The sequence below is a fragment of the Mizuhopecten yessoensis genome, unplaced genomic scaffold (assembly GCF_002113885.1).
Source record: "Mizuhopecten yessoensis strain PY_sf001 unplaced genomic scaffold, ASM211388v2 scaffold8811, whole genome shotgun sequence".
Lineage (NCBI taxonomy): Eukaryota > Metazoa > Mollusca > Bivalvia > Pectinida > Pectinidae > Mizuhopecten > Mizuhopecten yessoensis.
In genome coordinates, this window is record NW_018407733.1 from 723,455 (window position 1) to 749,907 (window position 26,453).

Here is a 26,453-nt window from a genome sequence, read left to right on the forward strand (position 1 = left end):
TTTGCGAAAGATCCCTTTGGTACTTCTTGAGAAATACCGATAACAAGAATTGTTTAAGGACGGACACGGACCACGGACAACGGACCACGGACCACGGACGGACCATGGACGCAGGGTGATTTGAATAGCCAACCATCAGATGATGGTGGGCTAAAAAAGAAGAAGAAAATAGGTACTCTCTCATTAAGGATACTATATATCATATACAGCATTGAGACTCTCTACCTTAAGTTAATTTGGATTACTGGGCTAAAGGGGCATGTTTTGTATTCACAAGATGATGATAAATGGGTGAAAATGATTAAAAACAAAGTCAATCTCTTATTAAAAAGGATAAAGGAACATTTACCTTTAATATTTGGAATATCGATCCCTGTACCAAGTCAATATTGTAAAACAGAGGGACATGTGCCTCCTTTAGGGCAGTGGGGCTGGCCCAATAGTGGAAATAGGGACCAATCTTAAGACTTCCTTCAGTACGAGTAATGGGGTTTTTTAGTCCTTATATGTGATAGAAAAGGATCTCTGGACCAAGGAGATCCAACAGTGTACAGATGTAAGATGGGTTAAGGGGCATGGCCCAACAGAAGAAACAGGTAGTACATCTCTAAAAGACTACTCCAACATACCAGTGAAGTAATGTTAACCAAATTTTGTAGTGTTGGGTAGGGCCACTTCTGAGAAGGACCCTAGAGGGGTACATGTAAGGACCCTAGAGGGGTACATGTTTAAGCACAGATTGAACGATTCCAACCTTTACAATAGAACATCTTTTGATCACAGGGACTAAGTGGGCAGATTGCACAGGGTTGGGGACTTACAGTAGAAACCGAACAGTACTCTATTTTTTGTGCCTTTCCTACCTTTTGGAAAATTACAATACATATTTGTTATAACCATTCTTTAAAAAAATGTTTGCGAAATCAAATATTATACCTACATAGTTCTCTCTACCAAGAGACGTATATACTACAGAGATAAGAAACTGCCTCTTTCTCATACCGAAGCGCACCCGTGTTGGGTAGTCTATTTGGATAACATTGATTTCATCAATGCTACAGCCTACGATATCGTTAGAGGATTTCCGAAACGCAAATTACAGCAGCCATTACTTGTCATTGTAAACAATTATAATGTTACTAAAATGAGAAAATCTGTATGTTAAATTCAGATTTTTCCTAGAAGGCCTTTTTCAACATAATTTGATAATTAATATTTTTTATATCGTTGTTCTTAATTTCAGCGCCATGCAATAATTACAAAACTTGTTAATCAATATGAGAATATATCATGATTTAAGAATTATGAGAAGTTATCACTGGCATTCATTACATTATAACACTGAAAAAAATAGTCAAGATTGTCCTAAATACACTCCTTTTTTTCTATACAGTCAATTTTAAATCTGATCGGTAATTTATATTCTACTGTATATATCACGTCACGATGTGCGTTCTATACCTATGGATTGCTTAAATTTATATACATCTATTTCAGTATTCAGATAGACTTTTATTATCATATAATTAATTGTTGCATTCCATAAATAAAAAAAATTGTCTCTGATACTTATAAAACTTGAAATGATAAAGTTTTAACAAAGTTTTGATCATACATTTTAACAAAACGACAGGTTTTGCAATTTCTACATATAAATCTTTCTTTTTGTTTTGTTCGTTTAACTGGTTCTCTAGATCTTTTAAGTGTAAATATTTTAACAAATTATGCTTACAATTTTTGCTGTATAATACTTAAGACAAATAGAAAAGGTTTGAATAATCAGTGAATAATCTTGAACACGAAGATGTCTTACAATGTTATAATTCAGGAATGTTGAGAAAAATATAATATTGTCCTGTGGTTTGTTTATCTGATAATAAGAAATAAACATTCATTAGAACGATCTGTACTCTTTGTTAAATACTATGCACGCGCATGTAACACCAGCTATGTTAGTAAGCTATCATACATGTATGGGTACAGTACCTGATTTCAAAACTCCCGGGCTTTCCAGTATTTCCAGCGTTAAAATGAAAAGAAGCCCTGGATATATCAATTTCATCCAAAGGTAGAAAATCATGCTGATTACGGTAAATATATAGCTTGCACGTGCTATCTCCGAACACGCAGAAACGTTGTCTGTTTGTTTTGATTATACCACGTGTGAGGATTTGCAACCATCCGAAAAGTTTCGCTTCCGGGTTGACACAGCTACTTTCGCTCTGTCCCACCCTAGCCGCGGCTGATTGTGCGCCATTGTCATTCGTATCATATTTGTCAGCGTCCGTCGAAGAATCCATGTCTGATATAATCTGTTCAGGAATATCAGAGGAATGTGGAGCAGACGACTGACCGTTTCTGTCGTCTACTCCGGGTCCTCCCACCGACGGATCCATGTTGTCCCGGAAGTTATATATCTTATGACAGATGAAGAAGGTCAAGAGGGGTCATTTCAAAATGACAAATGGGCAGCCAGATGTGTACATTTCTGTCCGATAATGCTGTTTTCTCGTAAAAAGCTTAAATACATCGTGTAAGGATTACAATTAAAAGGAAAATTCAATGTTAATTATGAGCTAATTTATTCAGGAAGAAATGGTTACACAGAAACCTAAAATTACGTAATATATATATATGTAGATAAGAATCACGGACATAGATAATTTGATAATCTAATTCCGTTGTAGAATCTACTAATTATGGGCTTTTATTTTGTGTCCCTGTTAGAACATACCGCTTTGCACCATAAGTAGATGTTTAACACTTTTAAACCGAATTTCAACAGGTTTAAACTATTAATACAGAATTCAGTTACCGCTAATTCGTGTATTATTTTCGTTAAATATATTCCGATAAAAAAAAAGAGGCTCACCAACTCAGTCTGCATACTTTATCCACACCCAATACACATGTAAATAATGCTCGTCCCTATAAGCTGCCGAAACTCTTGAAATTCCACAAAACTCTATATTAGGATACTAGTAAAATATGCAAATTTCTAAAGGCCCTCCCTGATATAATTTATAGAAGTATTGACAGATGAGGCTAGTGCATGGTATGTACCATAATTTCCGTTAGGTTTACTTACAGCAGAAGGAAGTAACTATCTGCTGTTTATAATAAGAATTTACATATTTAGGTAAGGTTGTGATACGGACATTATGATACAAACACAGTAGGAGGCCGACAGGTCGTAAATAACATATAAAATGCACCGCTGTCCAGTAGAACACCGGTGTTTGGTGTCGTTCCTCCAGTCATGTAATCAATTTATATTAAAATCACTCGGACGGCAGAACATACCGAGATTCCACACGTGCTTTACACCTGTGAAAAAATCCGGTATTCTGTCATACGAGTCGGCCTAACATATATACTTACTCAATGCAAACTATTTTTCGAAAAAATGTTTCCTTTTATTGATGATTAGCAGTATCTGGTTCCCACAAACAGATCGGCGAAACTGAAGTGTCATTATACTGATTTAAGAAACCGTTTCATTAAAAAAATATTATCATAAAAAACCTAGTATGGCATTTTTTTTTAGATTTGATGACAACAAGAAATAATAAAGAACTTTCTAATTTAGCCAAATATCTAAACCAATGTCAAAAAAGGAGATGCAATACTGTTGCAGGTTAAAGGATTCACTCTCTACACTTTCTCTGGGATTTTATCGTATATGCATGGTCGGGAGATTGTATTCTATGTACTCTTATTTATATATATATATGTACTGTATAATTTGCACTGTATATATGCACTGTACTGATAAACCGCAAGGTTTAAGGTAATAAAGAATGAATGAATAAAGATCAGTTCCGTGTGAACGGTATTTACTTTTTGAGGAAATCATATTTCAGGGAAAATATTTAATTACGAGGTATTTCCAAGAAATCCGGAATTGGGTCCGTTTGATTTTGATTCATCAATATTATAACGACTGGTTGATCAAACCCCATTGAGGAAACGATTAAAGTGTCGCGGATTTTACTATTTTTTAAAGCTATTGTAACTCACAGTAAGCCTAAAGTTATGTGTGTGGTTAAAGATGAACAAGACTTCAGAAAGTGCATGTCTGTCTTGCAGTACGGGATGATAATTTTTACCTGGCCTATTTAGTCTTTAACATTGAAGAAAATACTTTAAACTTTGCGCTGAATACATACAACTGGAATTGAAATTGATTTTAGAGGTACACAAAATTGCAAACAGTGGGATATAAATGGCCTAGCTCGCTACGATCGGCAACGGCGATTCGTGTTTTTTTTCTTTCTTTTACATCTTAAGACTTATTGGATTACATTTGACTGATATTTCCAATGGTCATTTTAGGATGATAAACATAAGAAAGTCAAAGAGACCCATTTCTATAAATTTTACTGAAAGCTAAATTGCACTCTAAAAGGTATCGTCTAGACACCAGTTTCCGCGCGTTATGTATTTCCGCGCAGACATTTTATCAAGCTATATCTCGTAACTACGTGACCTGCTGGACAAAACACAAGGATATTTTAGACGTTTGGCCATCGTCTGTAAACTGTACCGGAAGTTCGTCCGGAAAACATAAGATTTAATCACTGATTAAAAAACACGCATATACATGCAGTTTTGCTTAATGCTCTTTTCATTTTGCTCAAAATGAACCCATACCTTAAAAACGGCGATATATTTCATTCATGAACCTGTCTTTTTTGTAGTCTGACAAACGTACGAAAATGTCGTATGCAAATGAGGCCACATCTCCTCGCCGATTTTTTTCCACTTCCGAAGAGCCAAGGAGACATTCTTATATCGATAAACAGTGTTTTCAATGAAACGTAAACCTTGTAATGCAATGAACTTCCAATTTTCACCAATTTGAAACAGAACAAAATGAGAAATTACTTACCATTAACCAAAACCGATATAAAACTGCAGAAAACAAAAAATAACAGATTCTATATTATAACTAAATAGATATAATAAATAATTTTAAAAAAACCATGAATTCGTTCAATTTGACATCTTGAAATATAAATTAAAAAGGTGAAATTGAAAAAAAGTTGTTTTGATAATTAATTTGACGATCAAAGATATATTTTTTATTCCAAACGAAGCTTTTGTTCTTGCAGGTCATTGTAGAGAATTTCTTTTTATTGTATTCGAGTTATCTTTCTTTGAACACTAAATCAAAGTAGACACACGGAAACATATGACGGCTACTTCCGACGGGAGAAATTTGCTAAACAATGTTTGTTCTGATTTTTTTTAAATACAGTTTTATGTTGCTATTTTTTTGTTTCCTTTAGTAGATTGTGTACATGTTTATGGCAGCCTTCCGTAATTTCAACAGTTTTCTGCCAATATGAGTACGAAATCGCGGATGCTTCTTAAGTGCGCGGAAACCGGTAACCCGAGGATACCCCAGTAGGCACAACTTGAGAACTTACATACAGAGCATACATTGCCGTGTCAGCGTCTTATTTATAAGTAAACTAACTACTGAACTAGTTAACTTATTGTTACCATGTGCAATGTATTACACATTAACTAATATAGGCACCGATGCCTGCTTCCACTAATTTCCTATTAAATCATATTAAGAACGCTTCTAGATTTCATCTCTCCCAACATTAGAAGAGCAGAAACCTGTAGCTCGGAAACGATCTGCTGTTCTTATCTCCTCTTACTGCAGAACTCTTCCCTGCGAAACAGTAAATCACATGACCGGATATTACGCTATCGCCTAGCAACACTGGTAGTTCAGCGACAGCTCTTGACAGCATTTGGCGAACTTTTCCAAGCGGGAGATTATAAATACAAAGAGTGGTTTCACAAGTGAAAAAAGATTTTTAGATAGTAAAAGGTGTTCCAGAACAATTATACGAGATTTGTGAGTATTCGAATATGTCGTTTTGATTGTTGAATTAGTAATTATAGGAGAAATAGTCTGACATTATGTGTAACGTTCTGAAAACGTTTTTTTTTGTTCCTGTGTTTTTTTCATGGATTTTATTGAGATAAAGTCTCAAATTACGTCAATATATCTTCGAAATATTTTAATTTAAATAGATCGACCAAGACACATTCCATTGCAATTTCCACGTTACATAGATGCAAAAGACATCAAGAGAGAAATAGAAGAGATACGGCAACGCATTGAAAGCAATACTGTGAGTATAAAGCTACTAGAAATTTGTAATAATTTGAGATATTTGTGATGTTAACAAGTTAATAATGTAAGTTTTAAGCTGAATAGCCTTGCTAACATGCTTGTGTAATACAGTTGAAACTCAATATAACTTTCACACTTATCGCCACTATATGTTAATTCAAAGTCAAAACCTTTTAGATAAAAGACACAGTATATCTTATCGTTAATTCATAGTTTAGTTTAAACATATTTTATTGTACAAATATACAAATGGATTGGACAACAAGTTAATACAACTTAATAGAGTCCTCTCCTCAATACATATTGTAAAAATAGTGTATATGTTTTTGGGGAAAGGGAAAAAGATAGGGTGGAGAAGGAAAGGTGGGGTGGGAGGGGGCGGAGGTGATGGAGGGGAGGGGTGTCACCTAGAAAAGTAAACGTGTACACTATAAAATCGATCCGCATTTGAATAAATTATAAATTATACATCCTGGTAGAGTAATTTCAAAATGAACAGAATCAATGTAACAAAGAAATCAGGCAAAATAATGAAATGCAATTTCATAAACACATAACAATTTACACATAAATAGAAATAGTAAAGTAATTATATCTATCAAAAACCTATTGCTGGATTGGATGTAATGATGCACATGTCTAAAGATACTTTTGGTTTTTTTCTACCGAAAGTTGAGTTTTACCAAACAAAAGTAGTTCTAAATTAAAATCAACATGCATGGCGTTCAAATTTTGGAGCAGGGTGTGTCTTTCGTTGTTAAAAAGTAAGAACTCACAAAAAAAGTGAAAGGCATTTTCACAGGGATGGCCACAATAACAAACTGGACTATCAACCAGATTTACTCTAAACAGATCATATTTAAGTGTACTACACTGAGGTCTAAGTTTAGTGTGCAAAATGTTCAATTTACGGTCACCGAAGTAGATTGGTGGAGGATAGTGTACATTTGAAGTTAACGAATTTTTAAAAGAGTGTAACGAAGTCAATGATCGTACTGAAAGGTTCAATGAATTCCAACCGCGAAGAGTTGAAGGTATAAAAGATGAATTTGTCACATGTTAGGTAAATTTTAAGGGTAAGTTATGCACTCTTACTGTTAGTCTGTCTCATTAACTCTTCAAGAGTGGCTTCCATATTTTGTAAAAATAAAATGCGCTAATTTAGGATGGATTTCTCTAAATAACACATATTGTCACACCATCTTCTTGGTTGGTCAATATCAACAAACAACTCAAATAACCCAACAAATTGGAGGGGCCCGACCATGCCGCCGAGAGCCGGTTTAATTATCAAAAATAAATTCCCATAACTTTTACAAAGTCAGAACATCAGCAGTTCATCAAAGGCCCTTTCTTACATATATAGATACCATTCACTTCACTTCAATATCGATACGTTCAAAAACGACATCGCATAATCCATTTCAACAAATGAAAAAAGGGGAAAAAATCCAGTCAAAGCAGCACATACACATATACAATTGTATACATGTACATATAGGTTACTAGTATATCAGTCAACGACTGAACGACTCCGATATCTGCAAGCCACCTGGCGGCACTGGATAAAATAATCGTAATTCCAATATAAGTATTCTATTCAAATGAATTAAATTATAAATGACATGCGCGTATATTATTTGCAAAACTTATTTCCCATTTACAGATGATGAATATGGACATACAGACAAATGTCATAGCAGAAATTGATCGATTGAGACAAGACAACATGGATATGGCTGCAATATTAGACCGGGAGGAAATATTTTATGGACACACAAACATTTATGAAGAAGTAACCAGACTCCGATGTATGAATTTGAGACTTAAGGCTACCATGGACCTACAACAAATAGACGATATCGGCAAACGGCACAACAGGCCATGTATTCGTGCCAGAACTACACAAGCAGATTCTACATACAATGGATCTAACAAGCAAGAGATCAGCCGATTGAGCACTGGAATTTCAAATCACGGAGAACGAGATCGTTCGACACTCTGCGCAACAGACGACGACGCTTCCTCCGAGGATAGAGACTCCAACATGAATTCCGTAAGAGAATCTCCCTCGGAGACAGAGGAAATGTTGTTCATCGTGCACCCTACAAGGAGTCCATCCGGAACCGTGGTCACTTACGATCTACCTGAGGATGTGACCGGAATGGACTTGTATGGCTGTCTAGACAAGAGGAACATACGTGTCCACGTGGAGCCCATACGGCAATTATATGAAGAGGACATTCCTCATTATCGCAATATTTTAATTGAGGATGTCGAAATACGAGGTCAGTATATATAGGGGCCTCCCCTGTTTTATGCTTTAATTTCGGACTTGATTAAGGCTACTTCTACCGAAGCGTAGAGGGAAAGGGCGATTCATAGCGAAATGAAAAGCAGAGAAAATATATGGTAACATTGCAAATAGTGGATTGTGACTCCCTTATTACACGATATGTATGTCTCATTTGTACATATAATGATGTGTAGTATGTAACATTTTCAGAAATCTATTCGTCAAAAAGCTCGGATATGACAACTGGGAATCCTATAAAAGAGCACGAGTCATCGTTAGCAGTGACAGACATCCCAACAGACGGGGACAACCATCTGGACATCCCCTTCATGGGAGTCTCTGACCAGGAGGGACAGGGTGATGTATCCAAGCTGGATCCGAGAGGCTTGGTATCTGACTCAGATGTCACACGGATTAACCAGAACCAAGAACAAGATCTGGTGGCCATTGTCGAACAACAGAGATATGCTGATTACATAGAGTCTTGCAAAACAACCATACACCTGTGTAGTGTCGTCATAGAGATGTGCGCCAACAAAATAGGCATTCCGGGGCAAGGTAAAGTTTAATAGATTAGTTGATGCACGTTTTTATATTGTAAATAGTGATGCATAGCCACATTGTATCTGTTAATACACGCGCGAGAAGATCCATGCGAACAACAGCACTTTCTTCCTATTGCAGATTTCCTGACCAAAAACGTTTCCAACATGGATGGCCCTGAGCATTCAAAGCCAGTACCAGAAAAGGGAAGCAATGTCAATTTCAGCGAAAACGAAACTTTAGGTTCGCATAAACAGATATCGTATACAGGTAAGTCGATGAATTGTGCTTTTATTTAGAGAGTTTACCAATACCAAAATTGTGTGTCATTCAAAAAATATGAAACAAAAAATGTTTTAAAGTTAATCGAATATTGAACTGTATAATATATCACAATAAAATTGTTTTAACAGCTTTAATAATTATTGGATAATGTAATTATTCCCTACCACAGATGTCCAGATCCCTAAAAACATCGTGTCTCATGAGAATGAGCCAGTGGAGTCGAGTTCCCTGGAGGTGACGGACATAATAGAGGATGCCATAGGGAACAGACACTTACCCATCCCCTTTAAAGTCATACCATACGGCCACCGGAGGCCAAAGTGTGTCCCTAAACTGGACCTGACAGGATTGGCGTCCGAGTCTGATATTGACGTCGCCAAGATATCTGGCTATGACATATCATGGCTATTTCCTGGTCCTAACACTGGCAACGACGCAAGTGTGATGTCACATAAACGGTCATCTCACCATCATGGTAAATTAGTTTTAACTGTAGTAGGAATTAACAGTGAAATATTATTTAAAAACATGAAAAATTCACATTTGTTAAAATGATAATATTGGTTTTCATGGTTTTTTTAAATTCTTTATTGAGAGGGAAAGGATAAAATTTTAAAGCGAAAAGAAAATGAAGAAAATATCAAGCACTAGTGCCTTGTAACTTATTGCATGATCTTTTACTTTTCATTTTAACCAAATAATAATGTGGTATTAATTTTTTTTACAGAGATTTATTCTTCAAAAATTTCGGGTATGAAAACTGTGAGTCCTACAAAGGAACATGAGTCATCATTAGCTATGACAGACATACCAAAAGACGATGAAAGCCATCTGGACCTCCCCTTCAAGCTGGCTTCCTCTTCTGACCAGGAAAGACCGAATGGTGTATCGAAGTTAGACCTGAGAGGCCTGGTATCCGACTCCGACATTAACATCGCACGGGTTGACGAGAATACGGAACCAGAATTAGTGGCCAACGTCGAAGAGCAGAGATATGCTGATTACATAGAGTCTTGCAAAACAACCATACACCTGTGTAGTGTTGTCATAGAGATGTGCGCCAACAAAATAGGCATTCCGGGGCAAGGTAAATGTAAAGAGTACTTGAAGTATGATTTTAACATGTTATAAAATGTCAACACTCCGATTCACACAAATGTACAGTTTTTAATTACAGGTAAAAAGATACTCACAAAACAATAACCATTGCTTCCCTTTGCAGATTCCTGGACCCAAAATGTTTCCAATATTGACCATCCAGAGCGTTCCTCGCATGTAGAAGAAGAAAGAAAGGATTTCGGTATGAGCGATAACTATACCTTAGGTTATCGAGGACTGGTATTATACACAGGAAAATCAAGAACATTTTAAGAATGATTTTTTAGCGAAATTCTCCTGTTATTTTTAATATCAAAATTGAGTGGCTTTAAAATATTAAAAAGGACTGTTTTAAATATTTGCGAAAATTGTCTGTATCGTATACCCTACCAAAATTATTTTTCAGGAAATGCCTGAAAAGTTATTGAACTACAGAATATTCCTTTATACAGATGCTATGAGCCCTAAAAAAGTCGTGTCTCATGGTAATGAGCCAGTGGAGTCGAGTTCCCTGGAGGTGACGGACATCATAGAGGATGTCATAGGGAACAGGCACTTACCCATCCCCTTTAAAGTCATACCATACGACCACCGGAGGCCAAAGTGTGTCCCTAAACTGGACCTGACAGGATTGGCGTCCGAGTCTGATATTGACGTCGCCAAGATATCTGGCTATGACATATCATGGCTATTTCCTGGTCCTAACACTGGCAACGACGCAAGTGTGATGTCACATAAACGGTCATCTCAGCATCATGGTAAATTAGTTTTAATTAAAAGTAGAATTCAATATTAAGAATTTACTTAAACATGTATCATTTAGATAATCATGTATAAATGTCGAGGTTTAATTAATAACACATTTGCTTAAGTGGTTATGTTGGTTTTCAGGTCCACTCATACCTATAGAGAGGGGCCGCATTTAAGTCCTATAAAAGAACACATCTTAAGAATAGGTTGTTTGTACATGTAACAATTGCATTATTATACGAAATATGTTTTTCAATTTCCACACGATCAATTATGTGTTCTGTATCACATATTCAGAGATCTTTCAGTCAAGAGGATCGGATATGTCAGCTGAGAATCCTATAGGAGAACGTGATTCATCATTAGCTAACACAAACTTCCCAAAAGACAAGGGCAGCAATCTGAACATCCCCTTCAAGAGAGTTTCCTCTTCTGACCAGGATAGACCGAACGGCGTTTCAAAGTTACAGCAGGACAGGCCGGATCCTGTATTCAATCTAGATCCGAGAGGCATGGTATCCGACTTCGACATTAACATTGGCCGGTTTGACAAGAACACTGAACCAGAATTAGTGGCCGACGTCGAAGCACAGAGATATGCCGATTATATAGAATATTGTAAAGCTACCATACACCTGTGTAGTGTCATCATAGAGAAATGCGCCGACAAAATTGGCAATTCTTGGCAAGGTAAATTTAGATTAGTTGAGATATGTTTTTAATTTTTAAAACGTCAAACTTTCGATTCACTTAAAATACAACGTTCTTATATACATGAAAGAGTATCCGTATGAATAACAATCAATGTCAAAAAGGTTATTTGTAGAAATGTATAATCTTCACCATCAATTTACAGTGGCTCAGGTCCCTAAAGAAGTCGTGTCTCATGGTAATGAGCTAGTGGAGTCACATTCCCTGGAGGTGACGGACATCATAGAGGACGTCATAGGGAACAGACACTTACCCATCCCATTTAAAGTCGTACCATACGGCCACCGGAGGCCAAAGTGTGTCCCCAAACTGGACCTGACAGGATTGGCGTCCGAGTCTGATATTGACGTCGCCAAAATATCTGGCTATGACATATCATGGCTATTTCCTGATCCTAACACTGGCAACGACGCCACTGGGAAGCAGCATAAACGTAAACCATGTAAGCTTACTCCCTTCTGAAACTTATTTGAGTCGACCTAACAACTGGTTAGGATTTTATAATGATATAATTGGCTAACAACAAGTTTCATGTCTTTTTGAATGTTATTCACTCTTTAAATGTTTAAACTAAAATAGCGCATGTAGGAATATGAGGCATAGTATCAGGTATGGAATCCGGGTATAACAATGTAAAAATGTTCAACAAGTGTTCGTCAATAGCGTTGCTATCGAACTTGTCATGAACAACCTGCGACAGTTTTGTTTTAAATATCGGGTACTGACTCATAGAGATCCTGATATTGTTTGTGATCATCCTTGCCATCCTTTCCGAAATAAAAACATAGTTTGGATGTAGATGAGCATTATGCAACACAAACATACACATTAAACCCAGTATCACATAAAACGTTTTGAAATTGTCTATTAACATCTGAAAAACGCATAATTACACATAGAATATCAAATATCCTTAAGCAATGTAGAATAAAAATCTGATGTATGATGTATTGATAATACATGTATGATGATATACAAAATTCATTGCGTTTTCAGCAGATTTGAAGAATTCCTCTATCAAAATAAATAGTGCTAACAAGGAAAGGAACAGGTATATGACATCACCAAACAAAGGAAATATAAAGCGTGCCCGTGTCCACTTTAGGGACGTAGACAGCGTGATATCCGACCATTACCTTGATGACCGGGACGATGTCCCCTGTATAGATCTGAGTCAGGAAGTCTCTAGTATCCGACCGGTCAAGGAAGGACATATTGTAAAAGGTAGCATTATCTTCATTTACAAAAGAATAATTATGTGCATAAATCCTTATATTATTTTTCTGCTCGTTTATCACCAATTCCATATCAAGCCTACCCTGATATATGTATCAAGACTTTGTTATGACATAAAGTTACTGACAAATAGTGTATTATTACCAGATTTTACTGCATGAACAAAAAACGTATTGAAGTAATTGATTATCTTTTACATTTTCAGTAATCATAATTATGATAACGTGGTTATGCTATTATTTGATTAAACCATATTTCATTTTTGACTTTTAAACTAATAAAATGACAATAAATATAGCTCTTTTTTTACTTGAACAATATTAAACTTAAATACTTGCAACACACACATTTGATTTCAGAATTTCTAAGCTCTGACGACGAATCCCCACGGGACACAACTCTGGATTGCGCCCCAGAATTGCCTTACGCAGGACTCGAAAAAGAAGATTTGATGAACGACTTACCTCGGGGATCAAAGTTGGAAGAATCTGAATTTGTTGACGATGATGTAGGACATTTGAACCTTAACATGTCGGCAATTACCATACCTGGCCACGGTCACCAAACCAGAAAAAATCCTTACAAAAAGGAGATTTGTTTTCAAGGTAATGGTTTTATCTTTACATAACTAACGAACTATCTAGCTAAACTCGACTACTTGCATCTCAGGATAGGTTTTCTTTCCTTTCCTCAACTTTTGTGAAACTGTTGAAGGTATTGTTATTTCTTTATAATACGGGTATACTCGTAACATATTTTACGTGTCAACGCATGAATATGGTTTCAATTAATATTACTTGTATCATTACTTGAAATTCATTGCATTACTATGTCAAAACAACATCTCAATACATTTAAGTTACTTTATTATATGTCGGTTTACATCACCGTGATGAATTACTAGAAAGTTTACCGCCCTCATATGATCCTGGCTGTTGCGAGGACGCTAAACCCCAAACAAACAAAAAATAGTATATTAAATTACACAATGTCTTCTATTAAAAAAATTATGAATACAATTATTATTTGAACATTTTATATTAACAATATCAAATGAATTCTCTCTTCTTTCAGACAGGACATGGTACCAAATTTACAGGGATCCTGGTGATGTTAACGTCAAATCGAGATATTAGCCTCACCATGCCATCCTGGAAAGGACACGTCGTTGATGCATCCGTGACTTCTGTCATAATTCTATCGCTGTTCGATTCAAATATAGATTCCTTAATATATGGATATGAAAATATGACCGGAATGACTTTGTTTGCAATAAATGTACGCTTATCAATAGTGTTTTTGCATTTTCATTTTTATCATCACACTTCAGGTTACTGATACTGAGGAGATTTTGAGAGATAGGCTTGACACAATTAATGATTACAAATGCTGCTGTTATTGAGCGTTTTCATACGTTATTAGAACTAACATTTACATCCTCCCACTAAAATAGGGAAGTTGTAGATGGAATTTACGAAAGTCTGCATTCGATAAACGGATTGAAAGCTATTGCAATGAACCTAATCGGAAAATACAACACGATAGTAACCGGTACCAAAGTGTTAACACAACCATTCTTCGAACTCAAAATTTACCATAAAACTAGGGGAGAATGTGGAGAAAGAAAATATTTATACGGAAACCTTTAAAAAGGTACAAGGAGAATAAGACCATGGGTTACGGAAGGGTAAGCGTCTTCTGTTTCATCGGCGACACCCGCCTTGTCCATCTTAAAAAGTCCTATAATCACAAACATTTGAGCCTGTTTGAGTAAACAGTGAGACCAACCTGAATGCCTTTTTTATAATCGTGAAATTTGCAATAATGAACTGATTCATTGCCAGGATCGTAGAGTCTGACAATACCGCTATATCTAAATAGATACACAACCCGAATAGCAATGATTGTTTTCATTATTGTCATTAACTTTTGCATCAGGTATATGTGGAAAAGCTGAATTAATACGAACTTGGAAGACTACAAATAAAGATAAGAGACGCTCTGCGTGAATCAAAGGATGACACAATTGGTTCGCGTGGTTAATTTTTAGAACAATAAACAGTTCAACAGCGGTTCAACGATTAATTTCATATATATCGAACCACATGTATCAATAACGTATAACTCGACTAGGTTAAAGCATACAAATCTCTCGACCGAAAACCAATATTATCAAAATGAAATGCTCAAGAAAACAAAGAACAACGGGGTTTATTTGTGAAGCAAAGTCAGTTTCTGTTATGCTGTAGGAATACCAATCTCTAGACAATTACGATATTTGAAAGTATCATCAATATACCAAAGGAATTGAATAGGCATTATGTATTATAAATGCATTGTACGCATAAAATGAGTTTTAATTTATAAGAAATCAGAAAAGAAATGTGTGTTTTCAAATATAAACTTGATTTATTTCATAACAATTATGAACAATTTAATACAACTTACATAAATCACTCTTGCCGGCCATATGTAAGCATGCAGAGGATCTTACTGTGGGAGGAAAGCGGAGTACACGGAGAGAACGCACGTGGTTGGACAGGTGACACAATACGAGTGCGTCCACTTGGCCGTATGACAACTCATAAAATTCCTAATTAAAAAGACAGACAAAACATGTGCAAAAAGGACATTGGAGCCTGAATTTGATGGATTGGATTCTCACAAAAACAAATTAATAAATCTTCAATACTTTAAGAAACAGTACACTTGGGTGCCATATCCAGTACACTTGGGTGCCATCTATAGAATCATTAAATACAGATGATGTTCGTTGTTAATTTGTACATTGAATGTTATCTTAGATATTAATAGATATATTCAATGTTCTCTCTCATTCACTAAACTGCATTACTCATCGAGAGAGAGCATCCATCAACTTTCGTTTCATGCTTCGTTAAATAAAACAACTACTGAATACAAAGCCTATAGAGTATGTAGGTTGATAGGAGCACACCAGTAATTAACAGGAGCACACCAGCACTTAGCTAAATTGTAATTAAAATATTATCATAGTTACATACATTAAACACAAAGATTACTCCGTCAATGTTTTGAAATTCAGTCTGTAAATGCGATCCATTTTAATTCCCATTAGGTTATCTCGTAGGAAGATCTCCGTCTATACATCGATACCGTTAAAGTCCATGAACTAATTTTCCGAATGGACTTGTGCCTGGCGACAGCTAGTTCATTATACCTGTGTGTACTGGCCAGTGTTAGCAGTACACCGACACACGACAAACGACACGGTGGCGATCAGTTCATGAAAAAAGTAACAACACCTTCAAAATGAACACACAGGTAAGACCCTTCGGATAGTACGAATTACTCTCTTTACACTCTTCGTTGGAATTTGTAAATATTGAAATATACGAATTGCTATTATAAGGTATATATTTATTATTTCTTTGCTTAAAATGAGTTCCCGATACCAGTCATTGAAGTAACGTGCCAAGATAAGGGCTTATCGACCGAGGAACAATAAGTATTGTATTAAATCAGTGATCGTTTACCCCTTGCTTGGTATTTCTGTGTGCAGTAGAACCCTTCCATTAGGTGTGACGAATCGACCTTTGTTTGGATAGAATGTTATCTTACTTCGTAACAGATAAACAAATTAATTTGTGCGATAAATCAATCACAGCTTTTACCTGGGAAATTCAATCGAAAATTGCAAACGTACTCTGAAACACTAGTAGAGCGTTTGTGTTGCCGAAAACTCCTCCGTAGCACTTTCTGACGTAAATCCACTACCGCATTGCTAACAAGCAGCTTTTCACCTAAGGTGGCACTCCTGTACCACATGTTTGTATCAATAAGTAGTAATAGGTATGAAGTTGACACTTAGGTAATAGTTTTCCTGTATGTTAGGGTCATAAGGTGATATTTTTCAGGTTTCCAGGAGGCAGTAAGGTGACAGTTCCTGTATATTAGGGTCATAAGGTGATATTTTTCCTGTATATCAGGGTCATAATGTGATATTTTTTTCAGGTTTCAAGGAGGCAGTAAGGTGACAGTTCCTGTATACTTCAGGCAGTAATTTTCCCTGTATACTGGTGGCAGTTTCACTGTATACTGTTGACAGTAGGGTGACCAATTTATTGTATACTGGCGACAGTAAGGTGACAGTTCTACTGTATACTGGCGACAGTAAGGTGACAGTTCTACTGTATACTGGCAACAGTAAGGTTACAGGTTTACTGTATACTGGCGACAGTAAGGTGACAGTTCTTCTGTATACTGGCAACAGTAAGGTTACAGGTTTACTGTATACTGGCAACAGTAAGGTTACAGTTCTACTGTATACTGGCAACCGTAAGGTTACAGGTTTACTGTATACTGACGACAGTAAGGTGACTGGTTTACTGTATACTGGCGACAGTAAGGTGACAGTTCTACTGTATACTGGCAACAGTAAGGTTACATGTTTACTGTATACATGCGATAGTAAGGTTACAGGTTTACTGTATACATGCGATAGTAAGGTGACAGTTTTACTGTACATTGTATAATGGCGACTTTAAGATGATGGTTTTGCCGTATAATGACGACAGGAAGGTTGCAGTTTTACTACAAATACCGACGACAGTAAAGTGATAGTTTTTATGTAAGGTGACAGACAGTTTCAGTAATGTTACATGTTAACTGTATAATGACAACAGTAAGGTTGCAGTTTAACTGTATAGTAGCGACAGTAAGGTGACAGTTTTACTGTTTCTCCTACTTCTAAATGGTACTGACCAACTTCAACAATTTGAAGATAAAATTTCAGACGAGGAGTGAAACATGGAAAGAGATTGTTTTTAAAAGATACGAGATGGTCTAATTTGTGTTTGAAAAGTGACGGTAGAGGGCTGATTTGAAAAATTCCGTTGTGGGGCTCGAATTAATGTCAGGTGGGAGTTTATTCCACTCGGGTATAGTTCGAGGGGAAAATTATGCCTTTCTGGTCTGGGTTTTTGAGTGGGGAATTTGATACGAAAACTGGTGGTTTGTTCGGGATTTTCTAACTGTAGGGATCAATCTGTCTGATTTAACGATAGCGACTTTCTGGTTTACAATGTTATGAAGCAAGGTCAGACGAGCATCTCTACGTCTATCCGCTAGAGGGCGCAGCTTTAGGTGGTGCAACATTTCTGAAACACTGGAGGTACGATGGTTGTACCTGTGCCCACTGAGCACATAGCTCGCTGCCCCTCGCTGGACCATCTCCAACTTGTCAACACCTGTTACTATACAGGCGCCAGTAACGTTGCAGTTGTACTGTATACAGGCGACAGTAAGGTTACAGGTTTACTGTATACATGCGCCAGTAAGATTAAAGTTTTCCTGTATATTCTGGCCTAAATAAGGTGACAGCTTTCCTGTATATTCTGGCGACAGAAAGGTGACAATTTTACTGTAAACTGACGACAGTAAGGTGACAGTTTTACAGTATACAGGCGACAGTAAGGTTAAAGGTTTACTGTAAACAGGCGCCAGTAAGGTGACAGTTTTTCTATATTTTTGTGACAATAATATGATAGTTTTCCTGCATACTTAACATGGTAATTTTCTTGTCTTCAACGGACAGTAAGATTTCATTATATTGGACACTGTCCTACCTACAATTAATCTGACCTTGTCCCACAATTACCCGCCTACACTTATAAATTATAATTTTCCAGTATACTGCGCTGCAGTTGACCGTTTTATAGGGACAGTAAGATAATACTGTAAGCCTACTTATTTTAGCGCAATTAAATCTTAATATCAAAGTTTAACTCGTTATCAAGTTTAACAGATTATCGCATTTTAAAAAATTGGCGCACCCACACAATATACAGTAGAAAACAATAAACATTAACTTCAATTGGCAGATCATAATTTAGCGCAATACTTAAAGCGACAAAGGCGCTGAAATAAGACTACCGCTTAACTATGTATGTTTGCAGTATGTTTTCCTTTATATTCTGGACAGTCAGTACGACCAAAAGGATTCTCTTTAATAAATGCATAGATCTGCGCAGTAAATGTTTTCCTTTATGTTTTGATTCGTGTAGTTTGAGTATCAAATATCACGGGAGACGTATTGTGTTTAAGAATAGGAACACGTATGTTTATAAATCATCTTCAGAAACATAAATATTTAATACAATGGAAACGTATTTCTATTGTCGATCTGGCGTCATAAAATAGCAATTTGTATGAAACTTTACATTCGTAACTTTCGCGTCCTTTACAGTAGCCGACACTGCAACATAAACTATATGTAAACCACCCGGTACTATAAACATCTATCTGGCACACATACCGGACAGCGTACATTAATCATTTGGTTGAACTCTTTTAAAAAAGCAGCACACCGATAGTCTGCAAAGTAAGCAACGCCTATTTAGCAATGGAAACACTAAATAACTGATGATTATTGATGGGGATTAGAAGACACGTAGAGTAGATTTATAGTCTATTTTAAAATAAGTACAATAACATCGACAGGAGTACGGCTTAAATTATTTATATTATCAGATTTATGAAATGATGGCGACCGAATGTTATATACAATAAAATTTCGATACAATGACCTTTGTTTCATTTGTCAAATCAATATTTCCTTGACCAATTGTGTCTAAATGATTACCTTGAACGTACATCAATATTTCCTTGACCAATTGTGTCTAAATGATTCCCTTAAGTATCCCTCGAGCTATCACCAACCCCTTTATAACGCAAACGTTTCGCTGGAAAAAATATTTAGATATTCATAAATTATTTTTACCAAGTAGAAGCAAACCTTATTCACTAATGGTTTCAGACACACAAGCACATGTGCCGCTGGACACCCATGTTTTAAGGTATATCCGTGAATATGACGGTCGTTTCAACTAATACAAGAACAGCTTATATCAGAAACTAAACACACAAACACAGGTGCCTTACGATTATAATCCTATGACGTCAATGTTTAAGGTGGAGCGGCTTATTAGGAGAACGAAGGTTAATCGTGTACTTGAGTGTACTTACTTTGATTTGTATAGAAATATACAGGCAGTGGCTAGCGGATTACCTGTCCTATTCCTGACGGTGGTATGTCTTACATCTGATCGGTAAGATACAAATGCAATTGTAATCGCTTTTTTCTTATTTATTGTTCCACCTTTGATGGTTGGAAGGGTAGTACAAGCAGTCCTGTGACAAGTAGGTCATATTGTTTTAAGGATTTCTGATGTATTTCCTCTTATTTTGATCTTTCCTCGATTCCTTTGACTGTCTTTGCTTAAGAGGGCATGCTTTTTTTTATTTTACACCTATTCTATATTCGATCAAGAAGGCGCTTGCCCACCCGGAACATCTGGTCTTGTTCTCCTTGTACATTTTCAATGGTTTCCATTTAGTATTATTTTTGCCCTAGTTTTATCATTTTTTGTTTTTGAATTACGGTGTTGTTGACGCCAAGGTATTCTATTGTTGTTTTATTGTATCATATCTGAGGTTTTTACTTGTGTTTACTCTCAGATATATTTGTTCCCCACTTTACATGTATATAGAAAAAATATTTGTATACGATTGGTATCGCTTATACATACTGAACGATAGATTTGGAATCAGTTTCTAAAGCTTTATCAAGTACGATATTGACCATGAAATATATCTCCCTTCTGAAACACATAGGATGTAACAAATTATCTAAATTAATGTATACCCATTGAGCATTTGCATTGGTTTTATGTCTTTTTAAATTGTAATTAACGGATGTTCTATATCAATTCGTGAACGCTCATACAATTTTGCTGGTGATTCTTAAAGGCGTTCTCTTGATTAGTAACCATATCAAGCATATTTCATCGACCGATAGATTTTAAAAGTCTCCATTACCAAATTGAAATATTACTGAAAGTCACCGTGAAAGTAACAGTCACTATACTTGTGTTTATTACATTTACAAAGGTCAGCCAACGTTGACCTAGATTATTAGATCAATGCACTACATTCAGACCACGTCTTGATGATAGATGTCACAATAAATGCTTTGTTTTAAATGTTTTAAGTGATTGAGGTTATGTTATTGTTCAAACGAGTGAAGATGAGAAAAACAAGTTTATTTTCTTCATTTTAAGTCCACAACAAACGTATTAAAGACAAATAGTTCTTATGTGACCTGTTCATTACTTATTTTATCATAAAGCATTTAACTTATTTAAGATTTTAACAATTAATGATTAATGATGTCGTCGTAATATTTTTTTTAAGAACGACATCCTGATATTTGCATCAATAACTTACAGTTTCAATTCATCGTTAAGAAATCATTGTAAAACAAACTACCAAGTGATACACATGAATGACTTCAAATTCGTTACACGACAATGTTTCCGAAACAAACGCCTGTTACAACATTTGGTAAAACAGTTGTCTTAACATGCACCGTGAGCCAAAATAGCCAAATAGATAAACTATTTGTGTTGTTTTGAAAGCTGACACTGGGATTGAAATGCATCATTTTCAACATGATGATATAAAATTCATTTCCGTTCAAACATATTCCCATAATCCGAAGGTATCATACGAACCGTCATTATATACATTGGTAGATGTTCAAAAGATGCATTTTCAACTTAACATAGATTTTCCCGAAAGTGTATTAATAATATTAAGCACATCAGATGTGTCCACAATACCATGTGTTATTGTCAAAATGTATGTTCATCGACATTTATAACCAATGTTTAATTAATACAAACACACAACGCGCTGCTTATCAAAGTATAATATTTCACCAATGCAGACTCCCCATGGTCAATACATCGAATGAATCATATTTTGTAAAATATTATTAAGTGATTTTGTAATCATATATCATATATCGTTAGTTAACAATACGGTCTGCCCTAAGACCTGTACAAAGCATTTTATAAAAAGGCAGAACTAAATTTACAATGATGGTGGTAAAATGAGAAGCTAAATCTTCAAAGGTAGATCTAAATTCTTTCACGTGTTTCAAAAGGCCATACTATAGCATTACAGCGGTTTCCTACGGATTAAACACACAGTTATTGTGATTTAATATAAAGCAATAAGTTTGGATTAAAGTAAGCTATGTAGTTATGTCTTTCTGTCCAGGCAGGTGGATATGTATATAACGAATTAGTAAGTCTAACAAAGCTGTATTGTCTCCGTCTTTTATTGTCACGGTCGGATTTATACCAGCCCGGTTTCCTCAAGGTCTAATCAGCGTAACGTGTTGTTAATATAAATTTTGAAAATCCGATTTTTATACTTGTATCTGAAAACTTAAAAATAATTTTGTCTTTCTTCTTTTTATAAATCATTATGAAATCTTAAACACACTACTTTAGACTTGCATTTCAGCATATTTCTTAAAATATACCAGATTAAAATTTAAGAAAATTGTAGTCTAAGCTAACCAGGCCTTAAACAAATTGGCCCATGATTTGCGTGTATTAAGCTTTATAAGCTTAATTATATCTTGTAAAATATAAAAAAAATCCAAATTTAAAAAAATTAAAATATAGAAGGAGGAGTAGAATTATGTGTAGTAGATCTGTGGGTGATTATTTTGATCTCTTGACGTGTACATTTTAATATCGGGTGTGATAATTATGAAAATATGACTAATTTAAATTCTATTTTTTGGGCATTAAGCTATAATGAAGGTAGGTATGACCGATTACAGAGCATTGATTTTAGTCCAACTAAGCTAGCACGAACATTTTGACGTTGTGGTGATAATAGAAATAGAAATACTTCCAAACAGTATTGATATAATTTTGAACCTGATACTTAGACTGGATAGTATTCCGTATGCTTTCTCATCTAATTCAGCTCTATGGGGAGTATAAAACGGAACTGATTTTGTAGTTTCTTCATGTCATCAATTTTTAAACGTAAGAATAGAAAAGAACTTGGTTCAATGAGAACAAAAGGACGAAATGTTGTGTAGGGGCCATAGGAATAATATGAACCTCCATGACAAATGTTGTGATATATGGTGGAGGGAACTGTTTACTTTGTTTCACTTTCTGCATTAATGAAACACTTTATATCAGCTAGTTGTTTCCTTACTCAGTATTTCTAGTAGATATTTTACGTAACCTTGATTGATTAACAGTGTTGGTGGAAAAACAGTGTTGATTGACTCTGTTGGTGGGATAACAGTGTTGGTGGAATAACAGTGTTGATTGACTCTGTTGGTGGGATAACAGTGTTCGAATTCACTCTGGCATGGTTTACAAAGAGTTTGAATATGTCTGTTGTAGCAAAACGTTGTAAAAGCTTATCTAAAGGTGGATTTGTACCTTTTAGGCACTTTTACTTTACCATGTATTCTACGTGTGTTTTGGAAAAACTGAAATAATTAATAAGTCATAACTGGGCGAAAAGGCCACAAGTTGCAGTAAAGTGTTAACGTTGTTTGACTTTATTTTTGTAGGAATTGTTTTATGTCTGATCTATCTGATCTATCTCCATAGTGAAAACTGCCACCTTAGCTGTTGTTAGGACGTTAAACAAATAAAACCAAACCAAACCTAAGAAATAGTTTTTCTCTTTTCAGATATCCTATAAATGATATGCATTGATTCGGAAGGAAAAAGTGAAACATGGAAGTACAAAGACCAACGCCAGATTTTAAGAACTACAAAGACAAACGAGTAACCAACATCATCAACAAAGCTTCCCAGCAGCTGAGGATATCTGGTCTGGTCAGGAAGAATGCCGCACGTCGCTACATCACAATCACCAACAGCCATGCCTCCTTGAATGCGAATGCCCATGCAAAAGCCGTTGCTAAGGGTCTTTTGACTAAAGAACCAAGTAATCTGGACCGTCAAATGACCAAGGGGGCCACTAATCTAGAACGCCACATGGTAGTGAAAAAGACTGGTGAACTTGAATCTCCGCTTTCACAGAGACAAAGATTATACTTAAATGGAAATCACCAGACAGATGCGACGCGGGTATCAAGTTACCCGGAAATGACGTATAGGCGTATAGTTCATGCACGATCAATGGCGCGAATGGCCACCAGGACCGATTTTCTAAAAGCCAGAGAGCTGACAGAAGAATTGGATCAGAATAGGACCTTAACATTTTCATTGACTAAATCTGATGAACCTGCAATCAGAGTTCGACCAGTTATATCTAGGGAGTCCAGTAAACTAGACAGCAATATGAAAGTTGCCATCAATAGATATGTTACCAGTATGTCACCGAAACGATCCGATACAATACCGAGTAGGTCAGACACTTCGCTCAGCAGGTCAGACGTAATGCGAAGTACTGACCAGCCCATGACTCCGGCCACTACCTCCAGGAGAAACAAAACGCACCCAGAGACTCACCGAGAATCTACTATATTATATAACAGCAGACGACCGACAAAACATGCTAAGTCTTACTTGAAGCCTGTACTTCCGAGAATGTTCTCTGGAAATGTTCCATTTTTGTTCAAACTGAATGGACCAATTCTTCTGACTGCACCTCATGGTATTAAGTTATGGCGCGGTGGCACGGATGGAAGGAAGAAGAGAATACACTACAGAGAGATTTGGTCCACGGAAATAGTCCTAAAATTGGCCGCCCACATCAACAAGTACATGGGTATTCCAGCTAGCTTTATGATCTGGGATAGAAGAATTGCTGCTCCGCTCGACCACAAAAACCTCGACCCAAATTACCTCACAGAAGAACAACTTGCTTTGTCGCCATGGCATGAAGCTCTTCTTCAGTTCAAGCGCTTCGGTAAACTAAACAAATGTCCTCTTCTTCACATCGATGTCCATGGGAAGAAAAATCGAAAGACAAATCTAGATGTCGACTTTGGCTTCAAAGCACTGGAAACTCGCTGGGAGGACCAAGGTTTTGTAGGCTGGGTGAAGTCTGAAACAGAATCTTCATTCAGTAGGTTGTTTGACCTGCCTTGCTGTGAAACTAATGACGATACAAAATACACTACAAATGTCAACCCTAGTCTTTGTGGTGACTGGGGAGGTGACCTCTACACCATGACGTGCCAGTCGGTGTGTATGGGGGTCCCAGCCTTCCAACTGGAGATTCCAAGGAGTATACGAACGCATCTGATAGATGACGAAGTTTTCATGAACAAGTTTGCAAAATGTATTGTAGATATTTATCGGACTTGCATCTCTCTGAATTCTGACGAGGAGTGCGACAGTAGAGTCAGGGAGAACAGAATACTTACTGATCATATCGAAAAACTGTATAACGAACACCTTAAAGTTCAAAAAGTGGCACGGGAAAAACAGATATGAAAAGGCTACAATGTACACATAATGTTACCGACGGAAGCGTGGCAATAGTAAAATAGAGAAACAAATAAAGTGAATTTGTAGCAAATGCCAATCAGATTTTATACGGATAAAACAAAACGCACAAAGTCATCATTAGGCAGAAGAAAAAATACACTACCATGTTTTACTTTTTTTATAGTATGAGCAATTATGGCAAATTAAATTATTATGTTGAAGTTCAAAATCAACTACAGTGACCAATGAGAACATGTCTTCAATGAAAGTTATTAGATCATCTGTTACTATTAAATAGGAGTCTTTCTTTATTTTCTTATACAATTGAAAAGGACACTAGAATGTATCACAACATCACAACAAATGAGTCGGTTCTCAGTTTTATCTCAACAAAAGCCTAGATTTTCAATTTTCGGAAAATAAGATCTGTTTTAATATCTCAACAGAATACTCATATAATCTTTCACTGCTTTTGGGGCGAGGTAGAAGAGAATGGGGGTCTCAACCCAAAACAGGGAGAGATGATCAAATTTGTAATCATGGTATGTAGGATATTCTATAGGAGGGTGTAGAATTTGAGTCAGACCCAAGGTGAGAATTTCCATATCCCACATACCTATGCAATGATTGACAAGCTTGTGCAATAATGGTCCTGAGGTGTTGTCACTTGCCGGCATTAAGTTTTTCAGTCAGTCAAATGATGTTTCGATGGGCTTGATTGTGACGTCATAATACAACGCCATCATCTGATTTTTGGGACAAGTTTATTTTACATACACAGAGGTAGGAGAAACAACTGTCCAAGGCAAGACATTCCATTATCTCTTACACCTCAACAAGAAGATTCTCTGTTACGTTTTAACAGGAAACTAGATCCTCTTATACAACTCAACAGGATACTACAATTCTGTTATACCTCAAAGAGATATCCTCTAAATCCAAGTGTTCTGGTCTCCATACACCTATCTTCTCGTTAGAATTTGTGATGACAACATCGAAAACTTTATTTATGCGACACCTTGCAGATGATGCAAGTGAACTAGTCTGATGTCGTAGGTGGAGATTGAAGAAGTTTGAAATTTGGAGTTGCTCCTATGTAATCTTTAAAGGG

The 26,453-nt window shown here is 36.1% G+C and overlaps 3 protein-coding genes across 5 annotated transcripts in view; 2 read left to right on the plus strand and 1 right to left on the minus strand.

The window, feature by feature from the left end:
• LOC110456637 (TBC1 domain family member 2B-like) overlaps positions 1-2,403 on the minus strand; it is a 40,640-nt gene extending 38,237 nt beyond the window's left edge. For both annotated transcript variants that reach the window (XR_002463605.1, XM_021507476.1), the window contains exon 1: positions 1,987-2,403. Coding sequence is in view for 1 of the 2 variants with exons in the window: in XM_021507476.1 (XP_021363151.1) it covers positions 1,987-2,396 (410 nt within the window). In the remaining variant the exon portion in view is untranslated. The remainder of the gene's footprint in view (positions 1-1,986) is intronic.
• A 3,329-nt stretch (positions 2,404-5,732) lies between these two features.
• Positions 5,733-14,354, plus strand: LOC110456632. Of its 2 annotated transcripts, none has more exons than XM_021507469.1 (14): positions 5,733-5,875; positions 6,055-6,155; positions 7,824-8,445; positions 8,664-9,011; positions 9,138-9,266; positions 9,451-9,756; positions 10,009-10,368; positions 10,504-10,581; positions 10,832-11,137; positions 11,427-11,819; positions 11,986-12,282; positions 12,837-13,064; positions 13,436-13,681; positions 14,151-14,354. In XM_021507469.1, the coding sequence occupies exons 3-14, from the start codon at positions 7,824-7,826 to the stop codon at positions 14,210-14,212; spliced, it is 3,375 nt and encodes a 1,124-aa protein (XP_021363144.1). In that variant the 5' UTR covers positions 5,733-5,875; positions 6,055-6,155; the 3' UTR covers positions 14,213-14,354. The 2 variants fall into 2 exon arrangements, with proteins under 2 accessions (XP_021363144.1, XP_021363145.1); XM_021507470.1 differs by having other exon boundaries at positions 12,840-13,064.
• Positions 14,355-16,295: 1,941 nt separating this feature from the next.
• LOC110456635 lies at positions 16,296-25,627 on the plus strand. Its single transcript, XM_021507474.1, has 2 exons — positions 16,296-16,379; positions 23,632-25,627. The coding sequence occupies exon 2, from the start codon at positions 23,678-23,680 to the stop codon at positions 25,346-25,348; it is 1,671 nt and encodes a 556-aa protein (XP_021363149.1). The 5' UTR covers positions 16,296-16,379; positions 23,632-23,677; the 3' UTR covers positions 25,349-25,627.
• The last annotated feature ends 826 nt before the right edge of the window (positions 25,628-26,453 follow it).